We start from the raw sequence: 18,268 nt of genomic DNA, 5'->3' as shown, positions 1-18,268 counted from the left end.
TAAACTTGATTAAGTAAAATATGTTATACATAGGTTACATTTCGAATAAGATTTTAAAGGAAAAAAAATACCATATATCTCCATTTCAAGATATTACTTTCTAAGATAAAATTTTCTCAATGAATAAAAAGTTAAAATCGAACACTCCGTAACGAATAAAAGATTCCTATGGCTAGGTCCATATGGGTAGCTTAAAAAATTCCTTTTTTTATCTCTTTTCAAAGTAATATCCTTCTAGCCGACGACAATCCATTTCCCTCTAACTAAAAATTACGCCCTATTAACTTGTAAAGATTATTTGCTAAATTATCCAAATATATTCCCTAATTGAATATTATGGTAGTCTATTATGTAATTGATTTTTTATTCTAAAGTGTCAGCTAAATAATAAAGATTCTCCAAATACAATATACGAGCAATAGGAGCCCTTGTTTGTTTTATAGCAATTCCCTTGTTTGTTTTATATTAGTGTGATTTACCGAAAGAAGAGGAGTAACTCTCCACGTGCACTTTGTGTTATCGGTTCTATAGCAATTCCCTTGTTTGTTTTGTTGTTACTCTACTAGATAACAATAAAAAACACAAATAAATTTATCTAATTAAAAATATTCTATCAACTAATCTAATCGATACCCACCAAAAAGAAAATATGTAACATCAATGGATTCCATGGTGTACGTGAATGATCTTTTCAAATTTAAGATAAAGAAAGCATTTCATTGATGTATAACATTCTATTTAACTAAGTGAAATATGTCATATACGGGTTCTTATTCAAGAGAAAAAGTACTTTTTTTCAAGATAAAGATTTCACAGATAAAGATATATTGTTGGACAAAGAATTCGGACCAAATATTCTGTAATGGGTGTGAGACTCTTACGGTAACTCTCAAAGAGAGTAGCAAAAAATATATTTTTTTCTTTTTTCGAAGTATTATCTTTCTCGTAAATGACAATAACATTTCCCTCTAAATAAGAATTACACGCTATTAACTTGCATGAGATCATTTTCCAAGTATTTTTTATTCTAAATTGTCAACTAAATAACAAAGGTTCTCAAAATACATTATATGTGCTATTGGAGCCCTAAGCTTTTTTTATTGTTTGTTGATTGAGCCTTAAACATTCTATTTAGTAAATTGACTCCTAAGCCTTTTTGGAAAATGTGTAATTGAGTCCCAATCTCCCTGCTTGGGACATTTACTCATCGCAAAATATCATGTCCTTTTAGGTTTTCACAAAACTAAACATTATTTTACAATAATCAAGGAATAAAACACATAAGTTTCGTTGAAAATTGACCGAGAAACTCGATTATGAGATTTATTGAAAGTAGAATCAAAGTTTCTTCCATAACTTTATGTGACTCAAGAAAAAATCAAAATAATATTCTTAGAGTTTTTCCTATCTGTTTAGATTTTCTATAATCAAGTTATCTATTCAATGATCACTGATCAATAACATTCCTATGCTTTATTTCTGATTGTGGTTAAAATGATGCTTCATCTCATAACAATCTAAAAGAGTATAGCTGCCCTTTTACTAAAGGTCAAAGGCAATGATGTTAATTGCATCTTTGTCAAATTACTAAGGACTCAATCGACTGAAAATAAAAGATCTAGGATATGATTAATCAACCATCAAAACATTAGTACTTTTGCAACTAGTGTGATTAACTAAAATAAGAAGAGTAACTCTCCACAACACTCTGTGTAATCTGTTATATTAAAATTCCCTTGTTTGTTTTTTTTTCTCTATTAGATAAAGTTACAAAAAATACATAAATTAAGCTAACGAAACTATAGTTTAGATTTCAATTTCACTATAGCAGAAAATTCGATTTAGGTATTAATGACATAAGTCTTAGTCTAGTGTCATGCACTTGTCATTATTTTTGTTAAAATATCCTACATTGCTACTAGGTTTTATATTCTCTTTATATACATGTGGTCTTCCTATACCATTCGGCTTAAGTTTTTAGATTGAACTTTTCTAGCATGGTATAAAAGCTAGATTCTGTCTCAATTTTACTTGACTGATATGTTTTTCAAAAAGAGAAAAAACAATAGACAATGCATCGATTTTTAGTTAGTCACGCAGTGTTTTTTTCCTTTTCAGAGTCAGGTAAAGTTGAACGGGTTGAAATATTCGTACGTGGAATAGGCATGTTCAAACCATCAGTCATTCACTTTTGACACAATTCCAAGCAAATAACAATTTATCAAGTATACCGACGGGGTTTAATAGTAAGAAGAGAGATGTAAGAGTAGTGTCTAATAGACATAATTTTGGAGAATTTATAGACGAACCAGAGAGTCAAAGGAAGTCTCATTGTGCATTGCATTTTTTCATGGAAGGGCCCGAGAAATTGGCCACAAATAAAAAATTATTCTATCAACAATTCTAATTGATTACCCTCCAAAAAGAAAAATATGCAATTGCATTGCACTTCCCATTCTAAGTCATGGAAAGTCCCCTTCGTTGCGTTGCGCTTTTTCTTGGAAGAGCCCGAGAAATTAAAAATTATTTTATTGCTCCAAAAAAGAAAATATATAATTTTAATTGATGTCAAGTCACGTTCTAATTAATTAATGAACATTGCGACTAAAGAAATAATAACCCTTTAATTGATGTTGTCTGGGCCAGATTCGTGGAAATTGGGGTAGTTGACTACCAGGTCCCATTTTCCTCTTTCCTTGAGAGAGAATTATGGAAATGGTGGGGACGTCATCGTAAGCATAGACATATAATACGCATTTAGAAAGAATAAGGACTCTGAATGATGTGGATTTCTTGAAAATAACTTACAACAAGCTCCCAATCACATAAAAATGGCGGTTGGCCGGTGCAGTAAACAAAAATGGAAGGTGGAAGGTGCGCATCAAACTTGGGACTCAGTCTTAAACTTCAACTTCAACCTCACTCTGCACTCATTGGGTGTTGTATAACCTAACAACAGCGCAACTCGTTTTGAAAGGTTTTTTAGTTGGTAACATTTTGGTTGGGCTGTCGCGATGACCCCACCAACCTTGAATCATCAGTTTGCTAGTTGTGGGGAGTAGTTGTGACTCGAACTAAATATTCCATAATAATTGTAAAGCTCTTATGATATCAGCCAACATGGATCGCTAGTGCTTGTCGCTTCTCGCCACTCTTTTTCTGAAAGAAAAGGATTGGGTGCAAAATAGATTTAATTTGTCTTTTATGGAATCATAATGCATCATTTCGGTCCTCAGCTATTCTTTCACTATGTGATTATCCGAAATTTATGTATTTTTGAAGCACGACATCTACTGCGTCCTGTCTAATAACCGTGTGCATAGCATTGGTAATTTCCCCATTTCTCTCTTTTTAGCAATAACACTTAAAAAATGGAAAAGAGTACCTAAAACTCTATCCAATTTCATAGTGTTGTGTATGATCTAATTGTTAGAATAATTAAATATTAAATAACGCTTTCATCTAAGAACTTAAGCTTTTAGAATACTTGATAATGGTCCCATAAAATCTCACACTAATAACGAGAGCACATACCATGCAACAAAAAAATTTGGAAATGGGGGGACATTCATCATAGGCATTGACATATAATTCGCATTAAGAGAAAATAAAGAGTCTGTGCAAAGGTGTATTCCTTGTAAACAAACTTACGACAAGGACCCAATCATTAGAGACAAATACAAAATAAAAAAAAATTAATCTCAATTGGATAAGTTCAAGGGACGGCACTTCCATTCACATGTTCCATTCGATGACTAGATAATAAATTGCCTGTGATGTAGAAGAATGTATAATTCCACGATCGATGTGTGTAATCCATCTTTTCAAATTTAAGATAAAGAAAGCATTTCATTCATTTATTACATTCTATTTAATTTAAGGAACTTATGTTATATATAGGACAGTTCGAACAAAACTTTAAGGGATAAATACAAAATACATTTTTTTCAAAATTTTCTCATTAGACAAAGAGCTCAAACAGAACATTCATAACGGGTGTGGAACTTTTATGATAATGCTCAGAGAAGGTAATTAAAAAGTTCCTTTTTTTTCTCTTTTCAAAGCATTATTTTTCTCGCCCATGACAATCCATTTCCATCTCAATAAAAATCACATGCTATTAACTTGCATAAGATTATTTGCTAAATTATCCAAATATAATCCCAAATAGAATGAGATGTTTGTCTATTATGTAACTGAGAACTTAAATTTTTTTTTATTTTAAAGTGTCAAAAAAACGATAAAGGTTCTTGAAATATGTATTATAGGAGCTCTAACCATTTCGGTTGTTTGTTGATTGAGTCTTAGACATTCTATTTAGTCAAGTGATTCCTGAGTCTTTTTGGAAAATGTGCAATTGAGTCCTAATCTCCCACATTTACTCATTCGCAAAATCATGTCTTTTTAGTTTTTGACAAAATAAAACCTTGTTATGACAATAATCAAGGAATAAAACACATAAGTTTCTTGAAAGTTGAGTGACAAACTTGATTATGGGATTTTATTGAAAAGTAGAATTCAATTTATCTCATAACTTTATGTGATTGAAGAAAAAATTATACTTTGGATTTTTTTTATCTGTTTAGGTAAAGGTTTATTTTGAAATTGCTCTCCAAAATGAAGTTGTCTACTCCATGATCGACAAAATTCACATGCTATATTTCTGATTGCTGTTAAAATAATGCTTCTTTTCATAATACTCTAAAAGAGTATAATTGTCCAGTTACTAAAGGCTATTGGCAATGATATGTGTACCCGATTGCACCTTTGACAAAACATTTAGGACTCAATTCACTAAAAGTAAAACATTTAGGACTTATATAATCAATTATCGAAACATTAGGATTTCTGTTACACTTATTCTTACACAACTAGTGTGATTAACTAAAAGAAGAAGACTAACTCTCCACATGTATTATGGATATACTGTTCTGTTGCAATTCCCTTGTTTGTTTTGTTATTATGGTATTAGATAACATTAAATAATAAATATAAATTGAGCCAACAAAAACTATAGTTTCAACTTTTTTTCGCTATAGTAGTATGTTTGATCTAGCTATAGATGACATAAGTCTTAGCCCAACGTGTTGACACTTAAATTTTGCCTAGTCATTTAGGGTTTAATTACATAGAAAATTAGAGATTAATTTTTAACCTCTAAAAAAAATTCATTAAATTGCATGGCACGTAGACATTAGGTGCATTGGCATTAATGGGGTCTATTAGACATATTTTTCTTGTTAAATCAAAAAAAAAATCCGGGCCGATCCGACCCGGTTCGAGTGGGCCGGATCAGCCCGGCCCGGTCCTTTTCCCTTCTTGCACAGGCCAGCCTAGTTTTCTTTCCTCTTTGGCCCGGCCCAGCAGAGTCTTCTTTCCCTTTCATCGTTCTCGGCAGAGGGGACCAAGAGGGGAGGCTGGTACGGGAGCGGAAGGGGACGCGCAGCAGAGGAATTAGCGCAACAGCAGGGGGCGTCGTCGCGCGTCGAGGGGGGCAGAGATCAGGCGGCCAGTGGTCCCAAAAGGGAGGTCCTGATCCAGGATAAAAAGCAAGGGCTGGGGCGGTATCTGAAGCGAAGAAGAGCGGGGAGAATAGAGGGGGAGAGGTGAAACCGAGAGAGAAAAAAAAGGGGAAAGGGGGTTTAAGAAGAGATCGCCCGGCTCCTCCACCGGAGAGGATCGCCGGAAAATCTCTTCCCCCCTCCCTGCGAGCCAGCCACCGTCGCCGGACGTCCACCACCTCCGGCCGTCGCGTTTCCCCTTGGTCCGTCAAGAGCAAAGGGGAGAAGGTTAGAGGAGGGATCGAGAGTTTTTGAGGAAAAACCTGAGTGTAGGGAGCCCCCATCAGCCTGAAGAAGACCCCGAGGTGCCGCCGACAAGTCTCCAGCCGCCGCGTCGCCGCCGGCCAGTCACGAACAGGTGGGTGTCTTAGCTCCCCTGTTTTTGCTTTTCCCCCTCCCCTGCCTCTCGGGTGCCGGGCACACCGAGTCTATTCGGTGGTCGCCCGGCATCACAAGATGAGGAAAATGTTTCTTTGCACCTCCAGGATGTGTTCTTGAACGATTTTCATCAAGAAAAACCTTCGAATCCCGCTGAAATCCACTTAGAAACCCTTATTTTTAGGCGCATCCCACCCGTTCGATGAAATGCCCGAATGAAAACCGAAACCGAAGTCACCGCGTCGACCCGTAAAAATCTTAGATTCACGTTTGTTTGTTCTAAGGGTGATGTTTGGTGACTGATGCTGTGTTGTTTTGTTCTTTTTTTTTGTGGCATATTTGTCGTATATCCGAGTGAGCTATCAATGAAGCCATCGCCGGAGGTGCCATTCTCGTCGTCGGAACGACGCCCGCAGTTTGAGGCCGCTCCCGTTAATCCACTATCTCTGCTGCTTAGTGTGTATGTTTATTTACTTAGATTTAGTGCGTTTCTTTGGGGCCGGAAGGGTGGTGGCCGGATATCGAGTTTTTGTTCGTCAATGTCGTTTCGTGGCCAGAGTTAGTCGACGGTCCGGTTGCCACGTTGGCCGCCGGCGGAGGTGGAACTGGTGGTGGCCGTCGGTGTCACCGGTGTGGGCCGAGCCGTCGGGCAGCGATGGCGCGCCCCCGGCGAAGTCCCGGTGATGGAATGATGAAGAGCTCTCGGTGAAGAACAGGGGAGGAATTCTGGGAAAGGCACGAAGAAGGGGATGGAGACCAGAAAAGACAAACAAAAAGTAGAAAAAGAAAAATAAACAAAAAAAAAATAAAAAAAGAAATAAAAGGGGAGATCCCGGGCGGGTCGTAATCCGGGTCGGATCGGGTCGGGGGACCCGGTCCGGAATCTTTATATTATTAATAAAAAATTCAAAAATGCAAAAAATATTAAAATATTAAAAAATCCAAAAAAATATTTTAAAAAATATGAAAAAAATTAAAAAACACTAAAAATTTCAGAAAATTCATTAAAAAAGAAGAAGAAAAAATCAGAAAAATCCCCCAAAAAATCAGAAAATTAGGAAGTGTTCATAAATAACTTTTTGGGCTTAATTTCACTAGATATTAGTGTTTATCTCATTTTGGGCTTAGTTTAAAACTTGTAAAAATTGAGAAAACACTTTAAAAAAAATTTCCAAAAATCCAGATAAGCCATTAGGGCTTTACTTTAGGGCTTTTGATTGCCTTTTCCTTTTCTAAAGACAATGCTAGGTCGCTGGTTATCTATTTTCTTTATGATTATCTGGTTACGCATTTTTAATACATTGATTATTATTTTCTATTTTTAGAACGGTTAAGTGGAATATTAGCTTTTTCAATAGGTTGCCCGGTACATTAGTTTGCAAACATTCAAGTTTAAGTACCGAAAGGACGCTAGTTAAATTGCCAGTGTAATCAAGTTTCTGAACTTTAGAATATTTTCGCGCATATCGAGACAACACTCACGCGCCTTGATTAGGATTTCTAGTTGACCCTTGATTATGGCTAATAGCGACTCCAATCAAATGCATAAATTAAAAAATTCTCGTCGCGCGAGGTACGAGGCTTAGGAAGGCCTCGGTTTTTGGATTAATGAATAATTTGGTTTGTCTTTCAAATGAATCCATCGTTGTTCACATCCATCGACAAATACCTCTTGACCTAAACCCGATCATGATAAGGGTAGGTCGCGACACAACATCATGCATTTGTCATTAATTTCTACAGTATTTCATTATATAATTTTCAAAAGGAGAAAAAGGATAAGAGCATGTATTGATTTTCAGTTATTTAGGCTGAGATTTGTTTTCCTTTTCTTTTTCAAGAGTTGGGCAGAGTTGAACGGGTTGAGTTGAAATATGCGTACGTGGAATATGCATGCTCTGACTAAGACCGATAGAGTTTGATAATGAGGAGAGAGATGCAAGATTAGTGTCTAATAGACATGATTTTGGAGGAGTTATGGACGAACCAGCGAGTCGTGGGAAGTTTTCTTGGTTGCGTTGCATTTTTTCTTGGAAAGGTTGGAGCAATCCACCATGTATTCCAGCTCGCGAAGACACCAAGTACTGGATGCATAGTTTCTAGAAAAGATGGGCATACAAATTGTGGAGCTCTTGATTGCTTGCTCTAGTTCACCTCGGATTGCTTTGCCTTTGTTGATCTCTTCGTTGTCTCTCAACACGCGAATCCCAGCTACATCCATGGAGTGATAGAGGTAGTCTGCAAAATTCAAGTGAGTGTCGAGCCCTCTGAAATTCAAAAACACCTTGTATTTAGCCCCAGCAATGACTCGACATCACCTCTATCAGTCGTCGATGGCATTATTCCACTCGATGAGTCCCTCCTCCCATGTTCAGGAGCTAAAATGTAGTGATCGAGTTTGATAATGAGGAGAGACGTAAGAGTAGTGTTTAATAGATGTGAATTTGGAGAATTTAGGGACGTAAGATAAGAATCAATTTGCGAATTAAAAATACAATGGCGGTTGGCTGGCGCAGTTGTTGACACCTAATTTTTACCTATCCGTTTTAGGTTAATTATATATAAAATTAAGGGTTAATTTTTTTAATCCCTAAACAAAAATATTTTCATTAAATTGCATAGCATATAGACATTAGGCGCATTGGAATTAATGGGGGCTATTAGACACATTTTTTCTTGTTTTAAAAAAATTTAAAAAAATTAATTAAAAAATTAAATTAAAAAAAAAAAAAAAAAAAAAAAAACAAAACCTCCAACCCAGCTTACCTTTACTACCTTTTCTAGCCCAACACCTATTCGGGGCCCAACTTCCCTTCTCTCCTTTTCCCCAGCCCAGCCCCCCTTCTTTTCTCTTCCTGTTTCCCTCACGCTCTGCATTGAGGGGACCAGAGGGATAGGACAAAAAAGAGAAATAAGCAGAACGGGACGGAGCAGAGGGGGAGGTCGCGCAGCGGCAGAGGGCGTCGCGCGACGCCGAGAATGTCAGAAGTATAGCCAGTGGTCCCGAGGAAAAAGGAGGAGCATTCGGGGATAAAGAGGCCAAGAGTGACCGAGAGAGGGAAGAAACAGAGAAGGGCAAGGCTTGAGGGTTTTCCATGAATGCACCGCTTCTTCTGGGGTGGATCCGAGGCTGAACTGGCGGTGGTTCTTCGCTTGCGGTGGCTGCAATGGCAGCAAATGTTTCACTGAAAGGGGGAGCCGGAGAACGTCTGTTGCTGAGCGTGGAAGGTCAAATACTCGAAGCTAGAAGAGAAACGAAATGCTCTCAGACAAGCCGCGAAGCTCCTCGAGTAACAGCTCGACAAGATTCAGATCTAAAGCTTTAATCACAAGAAAGCATGCGAAGCGGAACGGACAAGTGCAGACCTTGTGAAAGAGGAAAGGGGGAGAGCATTATCCGTCAGAGTTTCGTTGGAGAATGAAGTCGCTGCCTTGAAGTCCGAGATAGTATCATTGAGGAGGAGTGTCGGTTCTGATGATCAAGAGGGGAAGGAGAAAATGAAGCTGCTCAATGGCCACGTCTCTAAAGGGGGAAAGATGGAGACCGAGAGAGAGGGAGTCACAAATCCTTCCCGTTCACCGGTGGTTGGCTTGAACCACCGTCGTTATTGTCGGAAGCCAGTCTGCCAGCCGTCGCGCGTCGTTCCGGCCATTTCGAACCATGTAAGCTTCTCGTGTATCCCCTGTTTTCTCTTGCATCTTGGTGGACTCACATACCGGGTTCACTCGGTGGTGTCGTGACCCAATCATGCGATACCGAAGCTGGATTGTAATGTATAATGACGACTTGGGTCTGTACGTATCGTGTTTAGGCCAAGAATCACGTTGAGGTTAGATTCGGACCTCGCATTCTTAGTCACATGCTAACTGTTCGTTGAAATGCCTGAATGAGATATTAGGTGCTTAGAGCACCGAGTTTGATTGCGCAAAGTTTGAGTGAGATATGGCAAACTGAGATCGAGCTGATATGAAATATGCTGGTTTAGGTCTTCATACATCACCACCGAACCGAAGATCTCATTGAATCTCACTTTAGAGCGTATATCTCAACTTGCACACGAAATGTTTGAATGAAGAACCGAATTGAGTTTTGCTGAATCGATGCTTGGAAATCGGTTTTTATGCTCGGTTAATCCTCATGTTTATCGAATGGTGACTGCCTCTATGTTTTTGTATGATTTCGTGGCATACTTGTCGATGCCAGTCGTCAGTCGTGGACGAGCACCTTCCGGAGACTCACTCCTCTCACCGGAGCATTGCCCGAGGTAAGAGTCCGCCGTGGTCAGTTTCCCATCCTTGTTTCGTGTGTTTTATGTGAGTATAGATTTAGAGTTTTAGATTTGGTTGAGATTTGGAGATATAAAAAACCGAAGTCGATATCGGTGTTTGGTCTCCGGTGTCATTTTTTGTGGCCGGAGTTAGCCGACGGTCCGGTGGTTTGTGATGGCCGGCGGTGAAAATGTAAGGCTGGCGGTGGCGACACGCGCCGACGGTCGGAGGCGAAGAAAGGATGGGGGCGTAGACTCGTGGAAAGACACTCACGGTGAAGAAGCAGAGGACGTCCCCAAGAAGACGTCCTGGCAGAAGAAAACAAAAAGGGAATAAAAAATAAAGAGAAAAGAGAAATAGGAAAAAAGAAAAATAGAAAAGGAAAAAGAGAAATAGAAAAGAAAAGGATAAAAAAATTTAGAAAAGAAAAGGAAAAAGAGAAGTAGAAAAGAAATAGAAAAAAGGGGGATCCCGGGCGGGTCATAATCCGGGGCGGATCGGGTCGGGGACCTGGTCAGGAATCTTTTTTAATTAATAAAAATATTCAAAAAATATATATATTAAAATATTAAAAATTCCAAAAAAATTCGAAAATTTTTAAAAAGCCCAAAAAATATTAAAAAATCTGAAAAATTAAAAAACATTAAAAATTTTAGAAAATACATTAAAAATTAAAAAAATTTCAGAAAAATCCAGAAAAATTCCAAAAAATCCAGGAAATTAGGAATTGTTCAAAAATCATTTTTTGGCTTAATTTCACTAGATTTTGGTGTTAATTTTATTCTAGACTTAGTTTGAAAACTCTTAAAAAATTGAGAAAACCCTTTAAAAAAGTTCCCAAAAATCGGATAAACCATTAGGGCTTTACTTTAGGGCTTTTGATTGCATTTTCTTTTTAGAGACAATGCGAGGTCGCTGGTTGTTTATTTTTTTCATGATTATTTGATTGCGCATTTTTAATACATTGATTGTTAATTTTCTATTTTTAGAACGGTTAGGTGGAATCTTAGCTTTTTCGATAGGATGCCTGCTACGTTAGTTTGTACAAATTCAAGTTTAGGTACCGAAAGGGCACTAGTTAGATCGCTAGTGTAATCAAGTTTTCGAATTTTAGAATCTTTTTTTTTGCGCTTATCGAGACAACATTCCCGCGTCTCGATTAGGGTTTCTAGCCGACCCTTGATCATGTCTAGTGGCAACTCCAATCAAATGCGTAAATTAGACAATTCTCGTCACGCGAGGTATGAGGATCGGGAGTGCCTCGGTTATTGGATTAATGAACCATTTGGTTTGTCCTTCATACGAACCAATCGTTGTTCATATCCATCGACAAATACCTATTGGCCTAGCCCAATCGGGATGGATAGGTCGCGACAACAGTAAATAAAAAATGAGAGGTGGAAGGTGGGCATCAAAATTGGGACTCGGTCTTAACATCATTTCTTCACCGTACCAAAACCCAGCATTCAACTGCAACCTCACTCTGTAGTCATTGCGTGATGCGTTACCTAATCGCACCACAACTCGTGTGAAGAGAATTTTTGGTTGGTAACATTTTTTGGTCGACCTCGCCAATCTCGGATCTTTAGATTGTGGGTGGTGCGGGGTAGTTGCGAGTCAAACTAAACTTTCTATAGCAAGTATGGAACCTTACGAGAATGCCCAAATGGGATAAATAGTGCTGGTCACCCCTCCCCACTCTTTTCCCGAAAGAAAAGGATTAGTTGCAAAACGAATTTAACTTGTCCTTTTGGGAATCATGACACATCATTTCTTTTTTCAGCTATTTTTTCACTAAGTGATATATAAGAATTTTATGTGTTTTTGAATCACGACATCTATTGCACCCTATCTAATAGCCACATGCATAGTGTTGCGAATTTTGCGATTTTTTCTCTTTATAACAATAGCACTTGAAAGATGGAAAAAAAGAAACCTAAAACTCTATCTAATTTCATAGGTTTGAATGGAGCTTAATCCTCGAGAGATTTTCAACTGTGTACGATCTAATAACGAGAGAGCATGCCGTGCAAGAGTGAAATTTGGAAAAGGTGGGGACGTCATCATAAGCATAGATATATAATTCGTATTACGAAAGGAGGAGTCTGCACGATGTGGATTCCTTGGAAATAACTTACAACAAGCACTCAATCACAAGTGACAAATCCAAAATGGAAAAAATAAGAATAAATCAACGGAAAAAAGAAATCAAACATAAGTGACCAATTAAATTCTTCTTTGACATCTTGACCAAAAAAAAATTTCTTCTTTGACATTCACTAAAGAAAAAAAGAGGTGGAGGACCAAACTAGGGACTCAGTCTTGAGAAATTTTGTTACCTAATTGCGGTATAATTCGTGCGGAGAAATTTTTTGGTTTCTAACATTTTGGTGAGATTGTTTTTTTTTTTTTGGTCAGATGGTGAGATTGTTGAGAGACCTTGTCAACCTTGGACTTTTGGATTGCAGGTGATATGTAATAGCTGTGACTCAAATCAAACATTCCATAACAAGTACGGAACTCTTATAATAATACCAAAAGGGGAATCGCGAGCGCTGGTCTTCCCTTCCCATCCTTTTTTTGAATGAAAAGGAATGGAGGCAAAATAAATTACATTTTTCCCTTTTGAAATCATATGCATCAATTCAAACCTCAGCAATTTTTTCACCAAGTGATATATAAGATTTTTATGTGTTTTCAAAGCACAACGTGTAGTGAACCCCATCTAATAATTGCGTGCATGGCTTTGGGAATATCCCGTTTTATCTTTATAACAATAACACTTTAAAACATGGGAAAACTATACTTAAAACTCGGGGTAAGTACAGCGCAAGTGCCATAACTTTTGTACGGAGGACACTTAAATGCCATAACTCTTTTTTGGCTCACTTGAGTACCATGACTTTCAAAAAAATGATCACTCAAGTGCCACTTATGAGCTGATCGTGAGGGCCCGAAACCGCGGCTTTTCCGGTCGAACGGTGACCTTCCCGGCGAGGCGAGCACCACCAGCTTGAAGAGGGGGTGTCGGTGAATCATTCCATGGCCTCCGTTCGTCTCGAAATTTCCGTTTTAGCCTCCGTTGACGAAGGTAAAAATGCTTCGTAGTCACAATTTATCGAGCCGATTTGTGTGACTACGAAGCATTTTTACCTTCATCAACGGAGGCTAAAACGGAAATTTCGAGACGAACGGAGGCCATGGAATGATTCACCGACACCCCCTCTTCAAGCTGGTGGTGCTCACCTCGCCGGGAAGGTCACCGTTCGATCGGAAAAGTCGCGGTTTCGGGCCCTCACGACCAGCTTGTCAGAGGGGTTAGTCGTAAGGGCCCGAAACCGCGGCTTTTCCAGCCAAACGGTGACCTTCCCGACAAGGCGAGCACCACCAAATTGAAGAGAGGGTGTCGGTGAATCATTCTATGGCCTCTGTTAGTCTCGAAATTTCCGTTTTAGTCTCTGTTGATGAAGGTAAAAATGCTTCGTAGTCACATATTTATCAAGCCGATTTGTGTGACTACGAAGCATTTTTACCTTCGTCAATGGAGGCTAAAACGGAAATTTCGAGACAAACGGAGGCCATGTAATGATTCACCGACACCCCCTCTTCAAGTTGGTGGTGCTCGCCTCGCCGGGAAGGTCACCGTTCGACCGGAAAAACCGCGGTTTCGAGCCCTCACGATCAACTCGTAAGTGACACTTGAGTGATCATTTTTTTTGAAAGTTATGGCACTCAAGTGAGCCAAAAAAAAGTTATGGCACTTAAGTGTCCTCCGTACAAAAGTTATGGCACTTGCGCTGTACTTATCCCCTTAAAACTCTGTTTAATTTCATAGGCTTAATTGGAGCTTAATATCGACCAGTTTTCAATCATGTATGATCTAATAACAAGAGCGCACACCATGCAAGTTAGTAACGAATGATGTTGTCATCGTCATCTCAAATGCAACTGTCATTGTTTTCGTGGCATGTGCATTCGCCGTCACTGAATGCAAGATGAACAATTACATAAATTGATCGATAGAACAATAGGAAAGTATAAAGCAAGTATTTTGGGAAACTTTCACGCTCTTTTACGGAATCAATCTACGTCAGGACGCATCGTGTTCAGGTGCTTACTAGGACATGTGCAATTTCTTAGTTCAAGGGACCGCGCTTCCATTTTACATTCTTTTCTATTCAATAAGTGAGGACTCCATCTGTCCATATGAAATTACCCGTGGTGTGCCTGAATGTATGATTCCACAAAGATCCGATGCGTGTAATGATCTTTTCTAATGTAAGATAAAGAAAGCATTTCATTCATGTAGTAACTTAAGTAAAGTATGTTATATATAGGTTAGATTTCGAGTATTAATTTAAAGGAAAACTATCAAATACTTTTTTTTTAAGATAAAACTTTCTAATAATTTAAATTTTCTTTGTCTCAATTAAAGCAGCAACGGAAGCAAAAATGCCCACCCCATTGCAACAGCTCTTATTTGATTTGTCTTTCTGTTTTTTCCTTCCATTTCAAGCTTTCTTTTTGAGAAATTTTCAGAAAATAGCTATCTTATTCTTCTATTTTGGACGGCCAAATAGGATGTCATCGTGGCATTTAATGGGTGATTTCACGGCTTTTTATCACGCTAATCCAGATCTGGTTACCACAACAACCTTATATCGTGCTCTTATTTTTCTCGTAAAGAAAGAACAACCACCTTTCTCTAGTTTTTTTTTTTAAGGAATTTTTTTTTCTCCAGGCAAAGAAAATTAAATAATCCTCACTGGCAAAGGATGGCAAGACAAAGCATCGCCGTTGTTCTGGTTCAAGACAAAGCATCGCCATTTTTTTATCAAATGGTCCTGATTCCAACGGCAGAGTCCAACCGAAAAAGAAAAAAAGATAATTCATAAATTCATAAATTTAAATAAAAATTATAAAAGATAGTCTACTTCAGCGCCGATCATGCCACATAAGACAAAGCATCGCACAGGTTGCCCACCGCGATGGACAGATGGAAGAGCACGTTGAGCGTGCCGTGGTGCTTGTATGGCGCCATCTCTGACACGTAGAGCAGCACGGACTGTGAATTTCAATTACAGTCATGTTAGGTTAGGTCGATTTCTTTGCAATCTCAAGCACAACTCATAATTGCAATTATGCAATTACGGTTGATTGAAGTCTATATAAATAATTAAATGCAACTGATAGTCTATAGGCATCATCATCAAATCTCGTCAAGCGTATATAGATACATGTAACCTATGATACGATGAATAAAGAAAACTTGTTACAAAAATAGCGCAGTCATCAAGGAGTTTTACCTTAATGGTGAAGCCGACTCCGACACTGAGCAGAATCCGGCCAATGATCAGCATGACGATGTTCTGGGCGGCAGCATTTATGAGAGCGCCGTAGAGGAAAATGGTGCCGCCCAGCAACATGGACCACCTTCGACCCAAGCTCCTCGTCACCTTGGATGCACCCAACGAAGCCACGAGCGCCGCCAAGTAGAGCGACGATGTGAACATCGTCAGCGTGAAGTTGTCGAACTTGCAGTATTGGTTCGTCGACTTGTCCAGCGCCTCCTTCTGGTACACGGCAGGGAAGAACCTCCTCAGGAATGGAGGCATGAACGTCACGCTGCCTACGCGAATGATTTACAAGAGAGAATCTTAGTCACAATAAAATCTGAAGTTTCAACATGAATGACAGAAGAGAGAAAAGGCTGATATAAAGCATTACCTGAAATACCGATGTCATATGCAAATATCAGCCCGCCCATGGCGGCGGCGATGCATGTGATGAGAATGTAAGCCGTGACTTTCCCAGGATAATGCTTGGGAACGCCGCCGCTTTGGATGCCGAAACCACCAGCCATCTCGAACAAACTACAGAAGACACAAACGTAGATTTGACGTGGATGGAGGGTCAAGACTGTATATATAGGCGTTGGTGTGGAGATGTTTCTTCAATCTGGACAAACCAATTCTACTCCCACAAGGAGTCGGTCATGTGCAACATTCCTGAGGAAGGGTGACTTCTAATGAAGATAGGAGGAAGTGAGTAAAGTTGAGAGATAGTTCCTCTTAATAAAGATAGGGATTGAGGAAAGCTTGTAGGAATAGAACAACTGATGGACTCCAAGATCCTTTATTAGATAATGATCATCCCAGAATTCTCATCCTAACTGGGATCTATCTGTACAGGGAAGATTAGTTTGTGCAGTCAATTTGTAAGAAATCGTCTTGTATATGTCTATAATTAATCAAGAACTTATTATAAGTAAGCAAACAAATTAAAATTTACGAAAAAAGCCATAAAAAATCTCAAACTGTGGCCACTATGACACGTTTATTCCTAACTCTCTTTTTGTGACGTCTAAAACTTTAAATTTGTACTCGTGTGGCACATTTAGCCTCCGTTGCAGTTTTGTCAAACACTGCCGTTCAAAATCCTACATGGTGGCCGATGTGGCATTAGTAATGTTTTTTCGAGAATAATTGGTGCCACATGAGCGCCACATCAGAATAAAGATTATTAAAAACGAAAAACCGAAAATCAAAACAAAAAAAGAAGAAAGTTTGAGACTAGAGGAGAGTGAGATTGTAGATGGTCGAGGGTGTCTCCCATTCCGACTTGCCGGTGAGGGCCGTCAAACCTCGCAGGCCTTCGGACGATTTCGGGGCGCACTCGAGGAGGAAATCATATTGTGCGGTGACCAAAGGGCGGAGGACAAATGGCCCTTAGATACCCTCGACCATCTGCAATCTCGTTCTCCTCTGGTCAGAACTTTCTTTTTTTTTTAATCTTTTTAGTTCTTCTTTTTTGTTTATCTATCTCTGATGTGGCATCACTTATTCTGAAAAAACATTAACAATACCATGTTAATCGCCGCGTAGGATTTTAATGTGGCTCTTTGAGAAAACTGTAATGGTAGAGGATAAATGTGCCATATGTTATAAGTTTGATTTTGGTATCATTAAAAAAAACAGTTATGGCTCGACGAACGACATAATTTGAGATTTTTAATGTTTTTTTTTTTGGAATTTTTCAAACATGACATTAATTAAAGAGAGAATGAAAACACCCCCTCCCTCTTTACTCGTCACTCTCCCTCGAATCTCCTCCACGTAGAAGAAAGCTTCCAGCGATTTCTATCACACTGTACAACCTCAACCCACAGAGAGAGACACAAGGAGAGAGAGAGATCCATGTCTCTCTCCGCAGCTCGCCGGCATCCATAACCACCAGTCCAGTCCACACCGAGAGAGAGAGAGAGAGATTGATATTGGGTTCGTGTGGAGCTGCCGGAAGCCGGCGTAGTTCGTGTGCACGGTGGACAAATTTGGAGATTTCAGGTAATGCGTGTCGTCCGCTGACTCTTTTCTCGCGAGACCGTTGCTGGGTTGCAGTTTGTCCCCAATGGGGAGGTGGGGTTGTTATGGTTTCCGTTTTCTTGATGTCCTGGCCACTTCTGTTGGGTGGGGGGGCTACTGGGCGTGATCCGCGAAGCATGGGTGGTGTGATTCAGGCTGGTTTCACTGGGTTTTGAACATCTTCGGGTTCTCATGTTGGGTTCGCGTTTAATGATGCGCATTGGTTGGAATCTGTCGTTGGAACCAGAACCAGAATCTGTCGTGAACGACTTAAAAATTTTGGTTCCATGGACGTACAGGCCAATGTGCAGCTCTCTGCCGATCTTCTTCCCTTTCCCGGATGGCCATTTCCTTTTTCCTCTTCTACTCTTGTTTGACAATCCAATCTCACATGATCATCCAATTCTGCCAAGACTGTCCCTTTCTAGTTAACCCTTTTTCAATTTGGTAATTTGGGCTGATGATTTTTTGGGCATTGATGATTGTAAAAAGGAAAAGAAAAAGAAAAGAGTTATCAGGTGGAGGCGTTAGAGATGGCCATTAAGGTATCACATGCTGCACTAGTGTACTTGGTGACAGGTTCAGGCAAGACTCTGATTCACCATGAACTCCAGTATTTGTCAAGAACGACTAGAAATTACCGAGTGATGTAGCTAGCAAGGATCACCTAGAGAGGGGTGAATATGTGATCTTAAACAA

The 18,268-nt window shown here is 39.2% G+C and overlaps 1 protein-coding gene across 1 annotated transcript; it reads right to left on the bottom strand.

Annotated features, from left to right (window-relative positions):
- Window positions 1–15,153: 15,153 nt before the first annotated feature.
- On the bottom strand, window positions 15,154–16,071 carry LOC115664240 (sugar transport protein 1-like). The gene is made up of 3 exons (XM_056310366.1): window positions 15,936–16,071; window positions 15,515–15,837; window positions 15,154–15,273 (listed from the first exon to the last, which is right to left on the bottom strand). Exons 1-3 carry the CDS (start codon window positions 16,069–16,071, stop codon window positions 15,154–15,156), a joined length of 579 nt encoding a protein of 192 aa, XP_056166341.1.
- Window positions 16,072–18,268: the final 2,197 nt, after the last annotated feature.

This window comes from Syzygium oleosum, unplaced genomic scaffold (genome assembly GCF_021117445.2).
Source record: "Syzygium oleosum isolate NSW1041296 unplaced genomic scaffold, Sole_v2.1 Sole_v2.04, whole genome shotgun sequence".
Taxonomy (NCBI): domain Eukaryota; kingdom Viridiplantae; phylum Streptophyta; class Magnoliopsida; order Myrtales; family Myrtaceae; genus Syzygium; species Syzygium oleosum.
The sequence above is the reverse complement of the archived record's forward strand: the minus strand, read 5'-3'. Positions and strand labels throughout refer to the sequence as shown.